Raw genomic sequence first — 21,861 nt, 5'->3', positions numbered from 1 at the left:
AAATCCTGTTTTACTAGCAACTATTTTTAATAAACCCTAAAACAAAATACATATGCTCATACATTCAAGTTCCTGTATTTCACTTCCTGTCAAATAAGACTCTGAATTTTAGAATATCATAATCTGTATATGTGTCTCACTGGGAATTTGGACCTTAGCCTTCACATTTGCTACCCTCAACCTTAGAGATCCCAAATGCGTAGGCGTTATTTGAACTACTTCCCCAAATCAGTTTCATTTTTGCACTCTGAGAGTACACGTGGCCCAGACACATGCAAAAGTCCTACATATAACACCTTCATGAGCTAGTGTATTTAAGACTGAAACAAGTTTTTTATTTAAACAGCCAATGCTCCTGAAGAGCAGGAGATGTCTTATGTTCTCTCACACTGAAACTGGTCTTGAATCACTAGAGCCTTGAGGTAGAGTTCATGCTACAAGTTTCTGGTCATTTGACCATCAGGTTTCTGAGAAATAATTGCTGAAGAAAGTGATACACTAGTAAAAATCCTCCCCCTGCCCCTGTTCATCCCTCAGACATTCAGATCACACCCTTATATCAATATTCCTAAAATTACTTCATAAACAAATCCAATCTCAGTAGCATCCAGCACTTATAACGAGCAAATATTTAAATTGTTAATGTATGTTGCAGTTTTAAAACTTAAATGCAAATACACGAAGAGTTACATTCAGCCTAAGATTTCTGCCATCAGACAAGCTGTATTCAGAACACCTGAGGACCAGAAACAGTACCAGATGTGGTGCATTTCTCCCTCAGTTGTGCTAGTACAACTTTTTGCATGGCCATGCGGAGAAATAGGTTGGGAAACTGAGGGAATTGGTCCAACTTAAAGGAAAAAACAACATCGGTAGAACTGCCAAAGCAGAGTTCAAAGTGTAGGTCCACAAGCAATTGCTCTGGTAGCAACAAGCTGCAGGAACAGCAGTAGAGCCGGACAAAGCAGCCAGCTTATGAGACTATTCCCAAACCTTCTGCATCGTAAAGCTGTGGTCCAAGACTCTGTAGGAAGCCATGAAGAGAAAAATATATGCTGCTCTGATTCAGAGCACAAGCCCACGCTGTAAAGATAGACTGTTTCCAAACTCAGTTACTCAGCAGAGTCAGTGATTGAGACATTACAACTCTGATCAATTTGTGAAGAGGTTAAAAAAAAAATCTGACACTAAGCTTTTAAACAAAACTTTCCAATTTAAAATTTGTTAAACTACAGTACAATTTATTTATTTTTTGCTGGTTATTGGCAAATAGTAACACTAGGTTTTACTTACCATAGCCAAGGTCAAGTTTCAACATAAACTGCCAATCTAATGGCCTACTCACGTGGTATTATACTTTATTTGTCACAAGTAGAAAGACCCAGAGATTGAAAACCACTTACTTCTTGTCTCATTCCGTCTGTTGTTATGAGGTATTAACTTGTTTGTTTCCAGCAGAAATCTTGAGCTAGTTCGAGAGCCTGGTCTTTCTTGACTGTCTGACCGTACATCATCCAGGTGAAGTGGCACCCATTTCTGCTTGTTGCCTTGAAAAGTTAATGTATTACTCTTAACTGTAATACTACTTGAGGTTTCAGCTGCTGAAAAGATTCTACAGAATTCTTCTTGTAGAGCTAGTAACATTTCATTTCAAAGTTTAAAAACTGGGAGAAACTTCAACATGGAAATTTTAAGATATGATGAATGACTAAACAATAATCAATGCAGTAAACAGGAATTTCTCAGACTGAAAGGTAACCTTACCTAAGCTTTAAATATATGAAATGAAGGTGAGCCTTTTTTATGTAACAGATTTTTAGATGTAAGCTCCATTACAAAGAATTTACAGCTACATAAGTGTTAAATTTATACAGCAAAATCATTACTATATAATTTCACAACTTGCATATGAAACTTAAAGATAAAAATAACATATCAGGTTAACCACTAAAATAAAGATTTCAATCACAAACGGTAAAAATTTTCCTGAGAATTTAGCTGTGGTACTGTATTTTTACCTTGAGATACTCGGATTAAGTTCATCTGAGGGCATCAAAAATTATTGGCAAAGCTGTACTTTGTTGTAGGCTGGCCTAAAATATCCACTAACTACTTATTTAATGACAGTATTTGCTGTTCTATACTCGATTGGTATTGTGGGCTTCATACCTTTGTAGGCAAGAAATATAAGCAAAGACAAAAAATGCGTTACCCACACTGTGGGGGAAAAATATAGCTTGCACGTGTAGAATGCTTTGCTTTAAACTTCCACTTAGACTGAAAAAATTAAAAGCAATAAAGGATTTTTTTTTTAATATATACATAGGAAGATTAACAAATCTAAACAACAAAGTCTTTAGGATCTGAAGAAATACCAGCAGGGAAGCAAGAAAAAGAAACAGTTGACGGCAGCAGTATCTTAAAACTCTCTTTCTCCAGCCTAGTCAAGTCTAATGACCAAATGAGATACAGGTTTGTTTCTTACTTTTAATGTAACAGATTGGATCAAAAAGAAATTAATAACCTGGTTTAGTTTTCAAGTGTTCAAAGCGTAAGCTAATAGTAAAACATGAAAATTAAAATGTTAGTATATATAGTAATACATACACATATATATATAAAGTTAAATTAACATAGCACTATCTAGTTAATGAAATAAAGATGCCAGAGACAGTAATTGTACAGCCACACTAAAATTTTCCAGAAACTGTCAGAGCTCCACAGACCATCAGTAGGACACAAGCTGCTTTTTCCCCCAGAATTCCTGTTTGACTAAACAGAACACTCCAAAACCTGAGAAAAGAAGCCTGTTTTAAGCTTCCTACCAGAAAGCAATATATTCTGTTATCACCTAGAAAATGCAAAACAAAAAGTTTCATCAAGTCATTCAACTGGAATTAATGTAACTGTATCAACGGTGACTTACGGTATTACACATAGTGCTCAGACTGACCTTTTTTCCTTTGGTTATTAGTGTGAGCTTCATCTTCGCTAATATTATCTCCTGGACCATCTGGCTTTGCCTCCGGGTTGTCCTTGATTCCGCTATTGCTTTTTTGATCAGATTTCTCCTCCTTTTCTCTTTTATTTGTTGGCTTCTTACTGTGACTTACAGTCTTACACTGCAAGAGATACTGGTAATTATTTCTGACAATACAGTTGCTGATAGCAAAAGGTATAAAAGACGTGAGTTTTAGGAACTGTGTTGTTTTATAAAGTCTCATTTTAAGTAGTTCTATTTTCTGCTAACTTGGCAAGACTATAAAAAGAATTTTTAGACTAAGAAAGTTTTTGTTTTTTAACTGAAGATGTAGAATTGCGGAGGGCACGAAAACCATGTTTCAATACCTCAGAATTGAAATTTATTTTATAGGAAAGAAAGAAATATTACTCACTAGTACCTACTGTTCAGACTCATTACCTTTAAAAAGCTGTGCTTACAGAATACTGAATGGTAAATCAGAAATTCCAATGACGCTGTACAACCTCAACAGCATGCCAAATGTTCGTGTAAACTATAAGGAGCTGTAGGTCTTAACTCTGACAATTCTGTTCCACTAAATCAGAACATGAACCAAAGATCAGAGGATGTGGAGGTGTATGATTACAGATTTATTTTTTCCCCACATTAGAATATGGCATTTACAGGGAACTGTGTGCCTTTGAGTAGTGCTAGCACCCTGCAGATCATCACTTCATGGAAATCCCACAGAATACCAGGTTTCAAAGAAGGCAAAATGAGCAGCATTTTAGCAAATAGCAGAAAGTTTCATTTTTCCCTGGTATCAGTACAGGCTGGGGGATGAAGGGATTGAGAGCAGCCATGTGAAGAAGGACTTGGGGGTCCTGGTAGATGAAAAGCTGGACATAACCCAGCAATGCACGCTCACAGCCCAGAAAGCCAGCCGTATCCTGGGCTGCATCACAAGAAGCGTGGCCACCAGGTCAGGGGAGGTGATTCTCCCCCTCTGCTCCGCTCTGATGAGACCCCACCTGCGGTACTGTGTTCAGCACTGGGGTCCCCAACATAAGGAGGACGTGGACCTGTTGGAGCGGGTCCAGAGGAGGGCCATGAAGATGATCAGAGGGCTGGAGCACCTCTCCTGTGAAGACAGGCTGAGAGAGTTGGGGTTGTTCAGCCTGGAGAAGAGAAGGCTCCAGGCAGACCTTACAGCAGCCTTCCAGTACCTAAAGGGTACCTACAGGAAAGACAGGGAGGGACTCTTTAACAGGGAGTGTAGTGATAGGACCAGGGGTAATGGCTTTGTACTGAAAGAGGGTAGATATATATTAGTTCTAAGGAAGAAGTTCTTCACTGTGAGGGTGGTGAGGCACTGGGACAGGTTGCCCAGATAAGTTGTGGATGACCCATCCCTGGAAGTATTCAAGGCCAGGCTGGATGGGGCTTTGAGCAACCTGGTCTAGTGGAAGGTGCCCCTGCCCATGGCAGGGGGGTTGGAACTAGATGATCTTTAAGGTCCCTTCCAACCCAAACCATTCTATGTTCAGATATAACATCTACCTGCAAAATTAAGCTTCGCAGACATTTCTGCCAAACAGAAAGTATACTATGTTGTGGAGATAGCTTTGAACCTGCTGGAGTACATACAGTAGATACTGCAGTACTACACCATAATTAATTTGAACGCAAAGCCTTCCCTTAGACAAATCAATTGAGGTAAACCAAATAACATTTAGTTTGTATTTAAACAGATACTACGTGAATTTGCCTACTAAAATTCTCACATACTTCAGTCAGCAAAAAGTTAATATCTACGGGAAACAAACTAGACCATCCAGTAAAACAAAAATCTTTTAAAAAATACTCTTAAAGCAGACTATTTCAGACAGAAAATATCAAATGTGTATATTCTTATGAAACACTACCTATGTATCTCTCAGCCACTCTGATTAGTACTGTACAGACATCATTAATCATATCAAAATCTGACATAATAGCGAAGTAGATGCTAAAGACCTGCAGTACTAAAGAGAATGCAAGAGATACAGGCGCATGTTTTCTTAAGTCATTAAAATCAGTATTTCCAAAAAAAAAAAAAAAAAAAAAAAGAAAAAAAGAGATGCTAAAATAAGCATATTCTAGTCAGAAATCAACATTAGCATTTACAAGTATTATTAAAGGACATAAAATTTAATCCTTTCAGTGCTATTCAATCTCTCAGATCTAAGCCCAGCAGACCCTCTCCTTTTCTGACCATCAGAACAAGACAGAAAATATAATTATTTTTTGGACATAGTTACAGAGTTTCTCTGCACTGTATCTCCTGTGTTACAACAGTAGTCTCTGAAAAGTTACAAAGAGTATTGCATAGTGGAACTGACCACACAATTGTCAAGATCAGCATTTTTAATTTATTAGACTGCAGCAAAGGAATAGGCTGTGCATCTGAAGTATAAAGAGCAGAGGTGAAATTATTTCTAACCTTATGAGTAGCTAAGGAAGGAGTTTGATGCACAGCTGAGAGTTACACACCTTTAATGCCACCAGATAAATTAGCAGCATTTAGGATGCAAGTCATGCATCCTTCATGATATTGTTAAGTATATCACTACTGTCTCCTCCTGAAGTGGTAGTCTCAGCAACTGACAGGAATATGGATGATGGAGAAGCTTATTAATACTTTAAAAAAAAAAAGTCAAATCAGGGAAACATGCACACACTAAAGTATTCTAACTGGTATGTGAGCAACTGAACGAGCATTAGTTTATTGGCCTATAATCCATTCAGGTTTTTAAGATCCTTCTAGCAATCTCAAATATTTTCTTTGAGATCCTGTAGAACAAGCTACTAAGAGGAGGCAAATCCTACCTAGCAGTAAACATAATGTTGTGTCAAATCTACAGACATCTAGAATTTCAACCTGCAACACTAAAAGCCTGGTTAGACACTTGAAAAATATTTTGTTGCTGACATAAACAACAAAGTTATGACAATCAGTTGAAGGAGAAGGGACAGTGTTAGAAACTGAGCCCGTAGGACAAACGATTCATGCCAAACTACCTTAATACTCTTTTCCAGTTTTCATTTGACACTTTCAATTATACAATACACACTGTTGAACCCAAATCTTCTGGTTTCCCTCACCAAGAAAACAGTAACAGTAAAAGCATCACCGCGTGCTGCAGAACCAAAGCAAGGAGTGAAATGGCACCTCATAGCTTGCAATTACCTGGGCTCTGTTCTTGTTTTAAATAGCATAAAAGAGGTGTAAGATATATTATGCGCTTATAACTTGAGATAAAGTAAAAGGAAGATAATTTGATGGAATAGATGTTAACTAAAGATCCAGCAAGGGAAAAATGTATCGGAGGAACAGGGCAAGGATAACCAAGTTGTCCTAAGACAACCTGCACAAAGCATTCTGAGCCACAAGGGATGGCAGCATGTTCACAACCCCAAAGACCTTCTCATCTGTGCATAAACTTCGCAACGAATAGAAAAGGGAAATACAAGTTTTAAAATGGTGGAGTAAATATGGCACATTTTTACCTACAGGTCCTTGGAACACCACTAAGGATAAATGGAGTGTATCTGTGCAGGCTTGTGAAGGGTTCAGAAATTCTGGTACCAGTGCAGACAGTTAAGCACAGACCAGTATCCTGAATCACTGACAAAATTCCTGCTGAAAGCTTACAACAGCCATCGCACATTCTGGGGGGAATGGTATTAAGCAGAGAAGTCAATATAGATTTTAAAATAAATAATACGGAAAACAACAAAGGATACTTACTTCATTGTTCGCTATTTCGCTTGGTGTTGGCCAGTTTGTGATATCACCAAAATCATCAGCCTGCAAAGATGACAAACAGTTTATACTACTTCTTAGATTCAGTCCTTTCTAATACAAGGAAGATATCACTCATGACTCAGATGGCCAGACAAACTCTTTGAGCAGAATTGTTAGAAGCAGCTATTTTTAAAAACTGAGAAATACAACAGAAAACAAACACACAACTTTTGAAAACAGAATATGATCAATTTTAGAAACAACTATTCATTGCAGTTACATCCAAATCAAGGTCCAATACATGTTAGCTTGCAATTTGTATAACTGTCTAAAGAATGCCTTCACAAAGAATATTTTAAGCAGGCACAGACACACACACACACACAAACACACAAAAAAAAGACAGCAAGCAAACAAAATTTTCTACATTCTATTACAAAACAAACCAAGAGGGCTTATGACTTTTGAGCACACATAAAACAATTGTCAGATTAAATGCTGCCTCACGCATAGCTTCCCATGTGATTTAAAGGCATCTACTGCTTAAAAGTCTTTTAGCTTTTGGAAGACCTTTGAGCACAGGTATTATTCAACCTCAAAAGGGGTGGCTGTACAGAATTTTAGAAACTTCATTTTTCAATAAAAAGGATTCAGTGTCTCCTGCTGTCATAACGATAAATTTATAACAGCACATAAAGAACACACATCACATGACATGCAAAAAGGATTTCCAAAACCAATCTAGCATCACTTGTGCTCAAGCTATGTTGTTTCTTGGCAGCCCCTTCACATTTTTATATAATCCCATTGCTTTTTTTAAATAAAAGTGCCTTTCCTTATCCCTCATACATACACCACTTTAGCATCCCTTCAAATTTTAAATTCCCCTTCCTTTTTTACTTTTCTCTGTCTTCAAAATTAACCATTACCAAGGCAGAACACAACACTTCTGGTTGTAACTTCAAAATGCCTTGCTATCTTTTTATTTTAGTAATATCAGCTATTTACCAAATTGAATACTTACAGCCAAAAATACTCCTTTGAAATTATTTCATTTTCTTACCATATTATTAGCTGAGCTAAATGCCAGTTTATATTAACAGGTTAGATTAACTGGGACTTCTAACACAATCAGTCCAGTAACTCATAGCTAAATGTCCCTTTGGCAAATACAAACCTTGCTGCATTTCCTTGTCCTGGGTTTCACTGCTTTTATAACTTTAGTGGAATTTTGTAGTTCTGAAAAGGAAGAAAAATATTTTCAGGTGAAGAACTAGACTGCACTTTAAAAGAGTAAGGAAGGCATATTTTAACAACCCTGTTTAACGACCTATCATACTACACCAAAGGTTTTTTGAGGCCTTGGTATTGAAGTCAATGAACATTTCCATAAAATAACTAATAGTATGTGACACTGAGAAACTCAGATTCACAATGACTGTAACTAATCTTGAAAACCAGGTGTACAGGATACCGTATAACACAGTATTTAAGCATTTGCTAAGATATAAGGTCAAGACTAAAACCACTGGTATTTTAACCTAAGAAGTAGCAAAGAAAATGAGCCCCTGAAACACATTTTAAAAGTTATCCTATTAGAAGCTATATTTATAAGACCAAATTTACAAAATCTATCATTATGCAAGCATGAAAAAAAAACCCAGAAGCAATTACGTATTCACAAATTCCTAGTAATTTCCTTCTATATGCATTTAGTCAAATGCCAAATAAAATTTAGCCATATTGTTCATAATCAAGCCAAAGCAGTGGGGGGGGGGGGGGGGGGGGGGGAAGCAAAGGCAAAAAGAGAAAATGACTATTAAAACTACATTAATATTAATAAATTTTAATGCCCAAATTCCACAGTGGATATGTTTATGATAAATATGTGCATTTGCAACAAAACCGACACTTATACATTTTAAGAACCAACCTGAGTCAAGATCTAAACTTTATAATAATGATCCCATCTGACCTCCTAAGCACGAGTCCATTATACTTCTACCAGTAATATCTGCCAGGAATTAATATAATGTTTGTAAATAGTGCTCTCAGATATGGCAACATTATTGGGCCTAATGATCTAGGATCAATAACCTACACTGAAAAAAACCCAGTCTATTTAAACTTACTATGTATTGTAGTACATGTGCAATTACCCTTCCATATATGAATCTGATTTTCTTATTCTGTGCAATTTTTCCCCACTCATCTCAGTTGTGTTCTACTTCTTGTGTTGGGAATTCAGGGGGGAAAAAACCCACTAGTTTCAGGCAATTTTTCTTGGGAGATTAGAACTGAGACAAGGGAAACCACTTCTTAACTTCTCTTGTTAAGCCCTGGTTCTGTTCTCCGAATGCATATTTTCCCATAGAGAAGTGGTCACAACCCTTCCTTGAAACTTCTTATTCAGTATTTTATTGCAAGACAAGCTTGAAACATTGAACATGACTGAAATCACTAGTGGATTATTATTTCAAACAGGGATAACATCACCTCCTCAACCCTTATCTCTTTCACATCCAGTGACTAATCTTCCTTATCACAGCTTCACACTGGGAACCCCACCCTCATGCCCCAGTGACTCTGAAAACCCTCTCTGTCTACTTCCTGGAATATACTGTGAACGTTAGAAACACAAACTAAAGTATACTCCATATTCCACTGCAAATTATATTAATACTGCTATATACAGCTTGCACATCACACAAGACATATGAACTCAATGAATGCTCATCGGCCTTTGACCTTTGCCACACCATTTACCAGCAGGTTTTCTTCCTCTCCTACAGATCTGCTTTTTAAAACAAAGACAAAACACACTCCCTCCAAACTGCCTCTTTCTTGTTATTCAGCCACAATTAACTTTAGACTGAGAGCTTTCAGAAACACAGTGACTGTGTAATCCGAATTTTTACTTGTCATTCAACAGTAAACTAATTGCCCTTTACAAAACAAGACAAACAGCTGTAGAGGTGGAGCAGCAAACAAATTTGTAATTTTCTCCAACAAAACTGCCAATTATCTGTAAAGGTAAACTGACTGGCCATAGCATTTGTCCTCCAGTAGTCAGTAAACACCCACCTCTCTTCAGCTGTTCAATTACCTTACTGAAGCCCTTTTTCCATCTCACAGCACTCCTACTTAAATTGCTGCTGAAGGACTGCTCTGCCAGAACTTCTACTCTGTGTGTCACCAGGGCGTAGCAAGGGATTCAAAAATAAAAGACTCGATGTCGCTGCACTATCTTAGTCATGGGATATTATTCCAGGCAGCAGGAGAGGCTATCTGAATCGACAGAATGAGACCCAACTTGTTTTAAGGAATCTCTCTTATCTGTATGTAGTAATCCAAGACTTGGAAGATGCATTTGCACACTAAATGAAAAGAAAATTACTGTTAGGCAACACACCGCCTAGTTGATGATGCCCTTTCTGAACACAAAGGCCCGAGATCTCACCACGCTCCATACTTCCCTACCCAAAAACAACTCCACAGAGTTTCTTGTCCGCCCAGAAGAGCCATGCTCAAAACCAAATTTTACCGATCGTTCCTGACCAGCTTTCTGGGGCTTCTTGTGTGGGAGTTGGATTTTAGTGTGAAGCATGAAAGGGAAGATAAGGGGGAGGGGTAGGGAAAAAAAAAAAAAAAAAAAAAGGAAGGGTGGGAGAGTAGAAGAAGAAAACATCAGATCACTTAAAGGTTTTACCCAGGTCACATCTGTTGTTACGAACAGGCCTAGAGCCACTGTTCAGGCAAAAGCTACTCTGGAGTGCATTTAGATAAAAGCTCTATGCTTAATATTACTCCGGTGTTTAGTTTCAACATCACATAACAGTACTGAACACCCAGAAATGGCATCTTTAGTACATTGCTTCAGCAGAACCCAGCAAGCCCTTGCAAATACACTATTTCACTTACTGTTAATTCCAACCTAACTGTATTAAAATGGCTTATTCAGTCATATGCTACAAGGTAACTTGTTTAGTAAGGCATGCCATCTTGATAAAAGAATTCAGTTATCTTCAATTACTTTACTTGCTGGGTTTCAACTAAGTTTTGAGAGAGAAAAAAAAAAAAAATTAAATATGAGGAAGTTTAACTGCCAATGATCATCTTCCAATCACTGAACTCCATCCAGTAAAGATGCCATCCTCACGAAGACAGAAATCAGCCTTCAAAGCCATTTTTATTCTGGTTCTTCCAAGCCTCTTAACACATCGCATCTCAACACGAGGTATTTTCTGCAGAAAGACGTGGATGTGCAAACATGCCAAGTGCAGTATGTCAAGATACATGGGATGACAGTTCTGAAAAACGAGAGATGAATTTTGGAACCACAAAACCAGCAGCAATCCTCTGGAGCAACAGAAAAGAAAAAGCAGACTGGATGCTGTGCAGAGGCAAGAGAAGCAAAGTTTGTACATACAGATGTACCACTGATTATGAGACAAATTACGTTTTCAGTACTAGTACTTCAGAATGGATGGTTTGAAGTTCTGCAAATAATTAGTCAGCAAGTAATTTTTTCTGACAGAAGGGAAGGGATCATATTGCCAATTTCTTCTGAAAGCAAAGTCTATTAATAAAAGGTAGAACACATTCTACCTTTGACACAAATGTGGTTTATCCTGTAAGGACTTCTAGACAATATTCAAGTTTTATTTTTTACTTGAACTGCATGTGTATTTCCTTCAGCAAAGGAACAATATCGCATAAATACCAGAAGTGCTTCAGGAGGCGGTTGAAATCACCCAGCAGAACAGCTCTTCAAAACTTCAGTGGAACATGTTTGCTGGATCTTGTACAACCTTTTCTTTTCAATGCTCAGTTTGAAACTCCACAGTATAATTCATTTTTAAACAAGGTAAGCTCTGCTTAAATCTATCGTTCTAACAGATAAACGTGAAAGCCTTGCAAACGTGACAAAACAATCCCTTGCAGTATATCATAATTTAAATCTAGAGCATGGATTTAGAACCAAGATTCTAGGAAATAAAAAAAAACCTAAAGACTAATTATGCTCACATCCTTTCCTACAACAGTTCTAGCATTTTATAGCAAAACTACATTAGATTGACCTTCTCCTCACTATTTGAACAACTAACCAAGGCAATGAGTTATGACACCTGCACATCCTTCCACCTATTTACATTCAAAACCAGTCATTTCTTCAATACAGCAAGCAACAGGGGAAAAAAATCCCCAATACATGATTGATTAACCTTATATTATTTATTTTCCTTGCATTTCATTTCTCATTTCATTTTTGTCTTAGTTTCTTCCTAGAAAGCTGCAACCTGTGACTCAATTTCTACAAAAGCTTTCACGGTCTAAAGGGAGCACGTGCTAGAGCACAGCAAGCCAGTAGCATGTCTTCAACTCTAGGCAGCAGGATGGATTTCTCTCTCGTAACAGGTCTCCAGTTTAGAAACAACAACAACAAAAACCCTACCATCTAAAATGACATATGCTGTTATATACAACTAAAATACAGACAGCAGGTTTGTAAAGATAATGTTTTTAATCCCTTCAGAGTTGGGGTAACCGTCAATGTTGTACCTTCTGATAATTTTTAAAATAATTTTTAAAAGCTGCTATTAAAACACTCGGTGAATTCATAAGAACTAATGATAATATCTGCCTTAGACACAAAAAAAAATTTGATAATCAGATCATTCACCAATTTATTAATCAAGCTTGCTATTCCTAGTAACACAATATACCTTTACTAAACTGTACTTTTACAACCTGTTTTGCTAACAGACTAAAGCAAATCAATTTATACCATATAGCACTACAGTGAACTGGGCCTGCTACCAGAATATCAACCAGATAAAAGGTGTTCTTTGATGCCCAGAAATAACCACAATGAAAAATGACAAATGGAGCACAATACAAGACTAAAGTGTGCAGTTATTTTAATTAACTACATCCCTCAAGCACCCTAGGAAGCAAACCCACTTCAACTACTTAAGAACCACAGGTATTTTGCTTCATTGAATACTTTCATAAATATCATGAACATTTTTTGAATAATCATCTAATGAATTAGTAGACACCCACATCAGCTATACAAATCACATGAAGACTAGAGAACTTGTCATTTCAGATTCCCTTCTACAAGCTTACAAAAAGGGCAGCACTTTGGATTTCATCAAACTAAGAGGTGGGAGAACTTTCGTAATAAAATGATTTCAACAACTCCATCCTGGGCAAATTATTTATATGGAGGAAGGGTAACTAGCCTCTTCTGTGAGAGCCCGGCTATGAGGGGTAGCTGAGGAAAAAGGAGGAATACGGGACTAACGCTGGGTTGTGCAGCTTCCATGTGGACACATATTGTTGGCTCAATTTAAAAAAAGCTTTTCCTGTTACCTTGTAAAAAATTATCTACAGGATTCTACAGGACTTCTTCCTCGCAACCTTTCCTCTCCTTTTACTCACAGAGCTTCAACTTGAAGAACTGAAGACTTACTGCAATATATTGGCTGGCTGGGTGCCACAAGGGAAGGAAGACACACCGCAGAAGTACCTGTCATCATTTGACAGCCTATACTAAAGCTAACTCCCTGCATTCACGATCATTGGGATTAGATAGAAGGCTATTAATTTCCCTGGCAATTTTATACTGCTGCCAGTCTTTCTCCATGAGTTAAATGCAGATTGGAATGTAAAAATAGCTGAATAGCAAAAAAAATCTGAAGTTGTTCTGTTTAAAAGCAAATTTTAATAAAAGTTTAATAAACTTTTATAATTAAGTTTTATAAAAATAACTTAAGGTTTTTAGGCTTTGTTAAAAGCTTAGTCAGAAACACTGAAATGTAACAAACATAACATGAAAAATTCAAATATGTTTACATTAGATGTGCAGTTTACTATAACACGATTAAAACCTACTAACACGTCCGAGACAAAAACATAATAGGGCACGGTAACAACTCTTTGACCGAATTCTTTCACCAAGAATTTTAAGCCTTTTACATTACTTTTTTCCTTCTAGTGTCAGCTGACATTAACAGTTTCTTTCAGTAACAAGAGTCAGGTTTGCCTCTATTACAAACTAATGCCACGCTAAATTCAAAGTCAAAAGATGACAGACTGGGGTCAATTTTCTCAAGCGTGTAACTATCACTGAACACACCATATGTGCACGTCTCAGGAAACTTTCAACAAATTAAGCCAGGATCAACAAGTCGAACAGGATTCAGTCACTACTTTGATGTGAGATTCTTTTATGTTTTATTATCCTCTTTACAGATAGTTTTACATTCCATGCCTGTAGTATTTTTGCTCATCTACTTATTATTTCATATGACTAATTTCCATACTACTACATTCGTAAGGGCCTAGCGTGACTGATTTTGCTTTGCCAACATGCAATTAGTTACTTCAAAATACATCCCTCGTTGCAGATGGAGGCCCATGGCAATTCCTTCCTTCAAACACCCAGGAAAGATCAGCTGCTTTGTCTTTTACAAGGGAAAGAGCAGTGGCTCCTTCTTGGTGCTGCCGGTGCTGGCCAAACCAAAACACGCACCCTAGTATGCGTTCTTCACTGATGCCATTACCAGCAACGATGACTCCCATATTTGCTCAATTATACAGCTGCCACTGAAAAAGATGTTCCAGTGCAACAACTCAGTTTAGTATTAACTTGATAAATGGTTAAGCATGACTTTTACACAGAAGAAAAATAATTTTTCGTTCTCTGAAATCATCAAATTAAGCATATAATGCACATAGTACATGAAGTCACCGCCTCCTTTCTCCTCCTTCCTTCAACAACTATTTGTGTATTCTACCTTAAGTGGAAAAGTAAACTTTACAGAAGGCGAAGCACGAGGTGGCTAATGCAACAAAAGAAGCTTTCGCAATGATTCTGATGTACCATTATTATTACTGCCACAGCAAGGCAAATGAGTGACAAATTCCCTTTCATGCATGGACAAGACCACAAGCTGCTGCCCAGCAAGCAAGATTGTAGAAGCTATGCATAAATAGGTATTTATGAGTGCGTCAGTACACACAAACTAAACAGTCAAGATGATAAAGATGACTATATATGTTGCCAAAAGGTTTGATCTTCAGCTAAGTAGAGATTCTGTGGTCTGGAGAACTCCTCTGCCTGCACGACCTGCATACTTGAAACTATAAATTATATATTTCTCTTTGTGAAGGAAGTACACGTGTATTTCAAGGATAAAAGCGACTGTGAGATCACAAAAAGGTTTGTCAGGTGCCTTCAGGTGCAAGCGCTGAGATTGAAATTCTCAGGAAACGCAGGTTGAAATACGTATTTTGAGGTCAGCGGTTTACTTCCAGCCAAGAACAATACTCCAAGAAGCTGCTAACTTCTAGGAACTCTTTGCTAGCCTAAGCATAAAGCCTGGCCACTTCAAGTCAGGTCTTCGATGACCAACTTAGTAAAGCCATCTGCCCGTTTAGTCGGTATGGAGCCTATAAAGTAGCTTTCTCTTACACGTAGTGATTAAAGGCCAGAAAATTATACCGCGGCTACTCTCGCTCCCTTCTCTTTCCACAAAACCAGCTCGAATCCCGAGAGCAAGCAAACTGACTACTTTCGTTAACGCTTAAAGCCTCCGCCACCCAAATCTTCTAGAAAATAAAACCAAGTAACGGATCGTACGGAAGACCTTGCTATAGCGGTAACGCAAGCGAGCGCGGTCGTCGTCGTGTCGTGTGTGTGTCGCCCCCCCCGCCGGCCCCGGCTCCGGGCGGCGGCCGGACCCCACCTCCCCTCGCTCGCTTCCCTCCTCTGCCCATGTATGTCAAAAGCCCGAGGGCCCGGCTCGCCTCCCGCCGAGCTGCACCGCCGCCGAGGCCGACCCGCACCCGGGCCCGGCCCCGGTAGCGCGTTGCCCGCCCCGGGGTAGGGGGTTGGGGGGGGGGGGGGAGCGGGGAGAAACGCGCGCGTTTCACTTCTAAAAAGAAAACCAAAACAAACGAAAACCAACACCGACACCACACGCCAATCGTCCCGCCGCCGCTCCCTCCCCCCCCCCCCCCCGCCCCACACACACACACACACACACACCCCGGGCCCGGCCGCCGCACCTAGGTCCTGCGGGACGAGCTCGTCGGCCGCGGGCGGCGAGGGGCTGTCCCGCGCGGGTCTGCGCCTCGTCCACGGGTTCTCCCTGGGCGGCGGGGCTTCCACCGCCGGCCGCCGCCGGCCGCCCTCCTCCGCGGCCTCCTCGCCGCGGGGCGAAGCGGGCTCCGGTTGCCGGGGCTCCTCCGATTCCCGAGGCTCCTCCGATGATTCCCGGGTCCGGCCGACCGCCGGGCAGCCGCCCTCAGGGCCCCAGCCCCGCCGCTCGGCGGGCGCCGCCGACACCTGCGCCGCGGACATGCCCTGCCGCCCGCCGCGAGGGGCCGCCAGCCGGGGCGGCCGCAGGGAAGCCAAGGCGGGGGCGGAGGTGGCCCCGCCTCCTCCCCTCGCCACCGCCCCGCCCCGGTCCGCCCCGGCTGCGGGAGATCCCCTGTCAGCTCCGCCGGCCGGGCCGGAGCGCCGTTGGCCCCCTCCTTCCCCTCAGCCGCTCATTCAACCGACGCCTCAGCCCAAACGGCCGCGAGGCACTGAGGGGAAGAAGCGAGGGGGGGGGGGGGGGGAGCGACCCGCCCCGCCCCGCCTCGCCTCCCCGGGAAGCGCTACCGGCCGCGCTCGGCGTGGAGGGGCGGGGTTTGGAACGGGCCTGGGGGGGGGGGGAGGGGGGGACGCACACCTCTGCGTCATGACCTCAGAGCGGCCGGGCGCGAGCGCCGGCGGAAGCGGCGGGACTAGTCTGTCAGGCAGCGGAGGCTACCCCGTCACAAAAAACGTCACCGTTTACTTCGGTGGTTTAAGCACCTTTGTCAGTAACACACGCACACACAGCCGTTCCGACCTGGCCTTAATGAGCTTGCGTTAATTACACAGAGTTACGAAAAGGTGCGCTGAGGTGCCCAAGCGGGCGGGCGGCCACGGGCGCCCAGCACCGGGGGCAACCCCACCTCCGGTGAACGCAAACCCACCCACGCAGGAACCCCGGCGATCCCCGCTGCTGCTGCCGGAAGAAAAAGAATAAATCCATCGCCCCGCCGCTGCTTTCAAGCGAGGGCACGGCTCAGCTTTGAAAACCTCATTAGACCGAGGAATATTTTTATTTTTTTTTTTTAATAGTAAGTACTACCGCTTTGAAACCGGCTGCTTGAGTTCCTGCTCTTCATCCCAGACCCTCCCTCGCAAGGACGGTTTAAGCTCTCACATAACGCTGACCGGCCATCGCGCTTTCATAGGTCTCGGCCATACTCGTACCCTACGACAAGGGAATCAGAATACAGGAGGAGGAGGATGAACGCATTTCACTGAAGCCAAGAACTTCTCTGGTTCAGCGCTTGCAGGAGCACGGCCTAGAAAACGTGTCCAATGGGCACCCAAAAACATACATGGGTCCAAGTAGCGAGGGAAGCACACGTCGCTTAAGCATCGCAACAGAGCGGTACCTTCGCTACCGCACTGGGTCTCCCACTTTTTTGCCAAAGAGCTCCCAGAAATCATCTGGCAACGGCACATGTGCACTCGTACCACGCTTACTGGATTCGTCGGGAGGTTATACCCACACGTCTGCCTTACCCCAGAAGCACCACGGTCACAGGAAGAGGAAAGCCACTGCAGCGTGAAATTACTCACTCCTTTCCCTCTTTGCAATCTCCATAAATTCTCCTTGATTACACGTTCAGACACCCTTTCCTCTCCCATTTCTTGCATTCCGTCTCTCGGGCCTCTTCTACTCTCTTTCCTATAAAAGGTCTTCCAAAATTAAAAAAAAAAAGCCAACATCTCTCTAATGAACTAAGCAAATTCTTAAATAGGCTTTTATAAAGCTAGTCAAATATTTTTGAAGTAGTGTCACAAGTAACAATCTCCAGTGTTTCACAGCAGCAAAGTACGTTCTGTTTGGGGTAACATTATTCTCTGCTTGTACACACTTCTACCCCTTCAACAGAAAAAAAACAAAAACAAAAAACACAAACCCACCAAAACCCCACCATAGCTGACACTTCTTCAGGCACCAAGGCATTTTTAGGATGATTCTGGAACCGTGGGTACAGTAGCAGCTCAAAAGAACGGAGGTCATCTTCTACGCCACCAAGCACTTCAACTCTCCCAACCCACAGAAGTGGCTCATGGACACCTCGGTCAGGTGTGACAAGATCAGATCACCTGGTGGAGGCTCAGGTCTACCTCAAAGAAGAAAACCCTCAGGTGCTTGCTGCTTTGTTCCAGATATTTGGAAATTAACGACCTTTTGTGGTAAAGGCTTGAAATTCAAACATCTACCGCAATTGGTACGCTACCATAAGCAAACCGCATAGACACTGTAATGCACGTTTCTGTAACTGCAGATTTAAGCTCTAAACATTGGTAGTAAGTGAGGAATTTCTCTTTTCATAAATAGAAAAAAAACCCTATTGCTTCTAAGCACTTTTGTACAATAACTGACATGTCTTCTTTCTTCATCTTAAATTTATACTGAGAAAAAATGTAAAATGATTAAAATGAAAGCAAATCTTCAAACTCTTAGAAACATTTTTCTTTGCAACTAAGAACTCAATTCTTTTGGATGCAATAAATTTATTAATCAAGGACATGTCAACTGCACAGTGCAAGTGACAAATTTATTTGAAATGGAGGAAACCATTTTTAGTGAATAATTTTGACTGGGAAAAAAGCCAACATCTGTGTACATTTACATCTACATTCCTGAAAACAGGCATATCAGTCACAGCACCTGTTCAAAACAATTTTCGCATCTTTTATTTGGTTTCCCAAACTCAGAAGTTAAGCAGAGGTTAGAGCGATACCAAAGTACAGAGGCCCTACCTAAGTTGCTGGTAAGAAGGGGATTAACCTCCCATTTCCTCTTTTTTTTCTCATACCAGCATTAGAAGATAAGGAAGCAGATGCACCGGCCAGCCGGGACTTCAGGAACACTGCGATACTGCAGTACAAGAACCTGCATAGACCAGGAAAAAAAGCAGGAAACTGATTAAGAGTTAACCATGTGGGGTCAAAAAAAACAGTAAAGGTAACCAGTAATGTTTTTGTACGTATGGTTTTGCTAACTTTGTGGTAGTAGGCAGCTTACTGTATACTTTATTGATTGGATGGACTGGGCCTGAAGAGTGTATAAAAAGCTTTTACAGTTGCCCAAGACTCATCCTTAACTCTTTGTCCACTTTGTATCATCCCTCTTGTTACTTTCTAGCAGGGCAAGTCAGATTTCCTTGGCAGTATTTTTTTCCTTTAAGAGCACGGTATTTAAAATACTCATATTTGGAAAAAGAGGCTGATTTACACTACATGAAACCAAGAGAATAACAATCATTACGAGCTACTTTACATTTTAAAGCTTATGTTTTCTCTTGTGAGAAGCATCCAAGTGTAGCAGGAAACGCTGCTAATTACAGGATTGCGTAATACAGTAGCATTTTACTCATGTCATAGTTTTTCATGAAGAATTGCATGCCTACAGACTACATGAACCTCCTTTCAGTACTGTATAACTTATCATTTCAGCCAAGCTGACAGAGAAGCTGACAGTTTAAGATAAACTTCCCTGCCCAACCAACTGTAATTAAGATCAACACAAAAAAAAAAGGCAACACAAGACAGAAACAATTAAGATACCTAAATAAATATTTACTGCCTCAAAATGTTAGCCGCTACCAAACAAAAATAGCGTTCTGAGGATCCAAGGATTTTCACTTTCTAATCTACTATTTAAAGAATATCTGTATACACACATATGACATTCCAGTAAGAAAAATCAACAAGACTCCATTCCTTCATAAAGGTACCTTTTTGCAGACTTTCTAGACTAATACAACACAAGTGATCTATCCTTGCTTTAAAAAAAAAAAAAAAAAAAAAAAGTGCTGAGCAGTCACTTTTGAGGGGTGTTTTTCAGACTTGCAGGAAAAAAATTACATAAAAGCTCCATTTGACAATGATTAGATGTAGTGTGTTCTAGATGGTGATCAGCAAGTGCCGATAGGTGCTTAGGTGATAGGAGAGAAACATGTAAACAAACACTAAAAAAAAATTACCTAGGTTACTCATGGGTAAGTAGTACCACGAGTAGTACACCAGACCTAACCTCTCACTCTGTCCTGAGCCTTTCCTTTCAAAGGTAGGAAAAATGCACTACCCGCTCCCTTTGTCCTCCTCATGTTTTGTCAGTCTTTTTGTGCAGAGGTGTTACCACAGCCGTCGCTTTTCAGACAGCGTCACTGAGCACCAAAATAAAATTGATTGCATCTTGGCTGCTGGGTACAACCAGTAGGCTTCAGTCAGAATGACTGCTCCAATTCCACAGAGTAAGCCACAATTTTCCAAGACTTTTTTTTTTTGCATATAAACATCATCAAGACTCAGAGACGCACCTGCCAGTAACATTTACAGCTATCTATTCAAAGCAGCCTTTCAGCTAGCATGTGATACTCCCGTTCGTATGACAGACTGCAGCAGACGATGAAGCAGCCTCCTGTTCTCCTGGCAGCAGCACTCCAAAACCCTAGAACTACCTTCCCACCTTGCAAGAGCAACCACCACCAACTAGGGTGATTTTTTTCAATTACTGCTGGACAGTCCTACAACACGCTCTGAAAGAATAAATTGGAATCACAACGGTATCTTAATTAGATGATACAAGCTTATTTTCTTTACTCAGCACTACACGTAGAAAAACATGAAAGCAGTATCACTGTTATGTGAAGCTTTTATCTTGCACTGTAGTTTAACTACTCTTCTTGTGCTACAGTGCTAGTAGGAATAAAAAGGATTACAGGGTGACAGTGAGATGCATTTTGAATTCCTGTTAACAAGAAAGAAAAAAACTGACATCAAACTGTTTTTTTAGGATTTTTATTGAAAAATGTTAAAACCAAAAAATGATCAAGGCCAGTTTTACAATAAATTTAAGACATACAGAATGGCTTACCTGCTATTTGGATTTAGTGCAGGAACCTTATCCCAGTATTTTTCTCATGCAATTGCTGGATTAAAATCACATTCTCATTTAACATCAAAATGGATTATTAATAATGCTTTCTTAGGATTTAACCTTAAAATCTGATTTAAAAAGTCAATTTTCCAAAGGTTAAAAACATTTACACAGCAAGACTTCCCCCTTCACAGGCCAGATAATAGCTTTCTGTGTCTGATAACTGGCAGAAATAGACCACAGAGCTCATTTTTCCTTTTTGTTATTCTAACCTGAGAAATTTCTTAAATGCTTCTTACTGGGCTTTCATATTTGGCAACATTACTTTAGTTACATAGCAAAGTGCCATTTCTCATTCTTGTCAGAGACGAGTCTTTCACTACTTATCCCAAAAGACAGTCTCACGAACAGGAGTTACATTAGCATCAATCTGCTTCTGTGAATAGTATGCCCTTTTGGCAAGTTAAACCTTGTTAGTAATATCATCAGAACACTAACCTCAGGATGTCAAGTTCCCATCAGTTGTGTAATTCATAGTATTGTGCGCTTTGAAAATATTTACTTTGGCATGTTATACTTCGTAGCTTAGAGAAGTTGATTTTATTTGCACTTACTCCCTGCCTTGCAAAATCTGTCTTTTCTCTCTCTTCCATTTATTCAAGCCCTTTCCCTTGCCACCAGTTATCTCCCTTTCTCGTAGCTGCAACAGAAACAGGACACAAAGCACACAAACACATTTAAAATGTGAGATCTAAAAAAGCTGGTGAACAGCAAACAATGGTCTTGTAAAACACTCTTAGTTGATGAAAGAGCTTGTAAAATGCAAATCCCATAAATCTTTTAGTATAGTATTCAAACCTTCAATTTTAAATTTGTGAGCTTACTTATATTTGATTTCAAACCTTCCAACACTTTCACTATATTTGAATGTGATACTCACTTCACGTTTGCTCCCAATACATATGAAAGCAACACTATCTAAAATTATGAAAAAACACTTGAAACAAGCAATTTAACTTCCAACAGAAGATAACTTCTTTTGCATTTTCAATACATTTGTATGTTAAATAATTTGGGTTATTACAAATTGTTGCACTTCAGTT

General features: G+C 40.2%; 1 protein-coding gene across 4 annotated transcripts in view; it reads right to left on the bottom strand.

Moving 5' to 3' along the window:
* LARP1B (La ribonucleoprotein 1B) overlaps window positions 1-16,137 on the bottom strand; it is a 33,092-nt gene extending 16,955 nt beyond the window's left edge. For 2 of the 4 annotated variants that reach the window (XM_049815597.1, XM_049815598.1), the window contains exons 1-5: window positions 15,828-16,137; window positions 7,927-7,988; window positions 6,753-6,812; window positions 2,954-3,122; window positions 1,404-1,547 (exon numbers count right to left, since the gene is read on the bottom strand). In XM_049815597.1, the coding sequence (XP_049671554.1) occupies window positions 1,404-1,547; window positions 2,954-3,122; window positions 6,753-6,812; window positions 7,927-7,988; window positions 15,828-16,122 (730 nt within the window). In that variant the 5' untranslated portion in view covers window positions 16,123-16,137. Of the gene's footprint in view, window positions 1-1,403; window positions 1,548-2,953; window positions 3,123-3,993; window positions 4,123-6,752; window positions 6,813-7,926; window positions 7,989-10,161; window positions 10,235-15,827 lie in introns of those variants that run through there. The other 2 variants (XM_049815599.1, XM_049815600.1) reach the window with 2 other exon arrangements.
* Between the last annotated feature and the right edge of the window lie 5,724 nt (window positions 16,138-21,861).

This window comes from Accipiter gentilis, chromosome 12 (assembly GCF_929443795.1).
Source record: "Accipiter gentilis chromosome 12, bAccGen1.1, whole genome shotgun sequence".
In the NCBI taxonomy this organism is placed as follows: Eukaryota; Metazoa; Chordata; class Aves; order Accipitriformes; family Accipitridae; genus Astur; species Astur gentilis.
The sequence above is the reverse complement of the archived record's forward strand: the minus strand, read 5'-3'. Positions and strand labels throughout refer to the sequence as shown.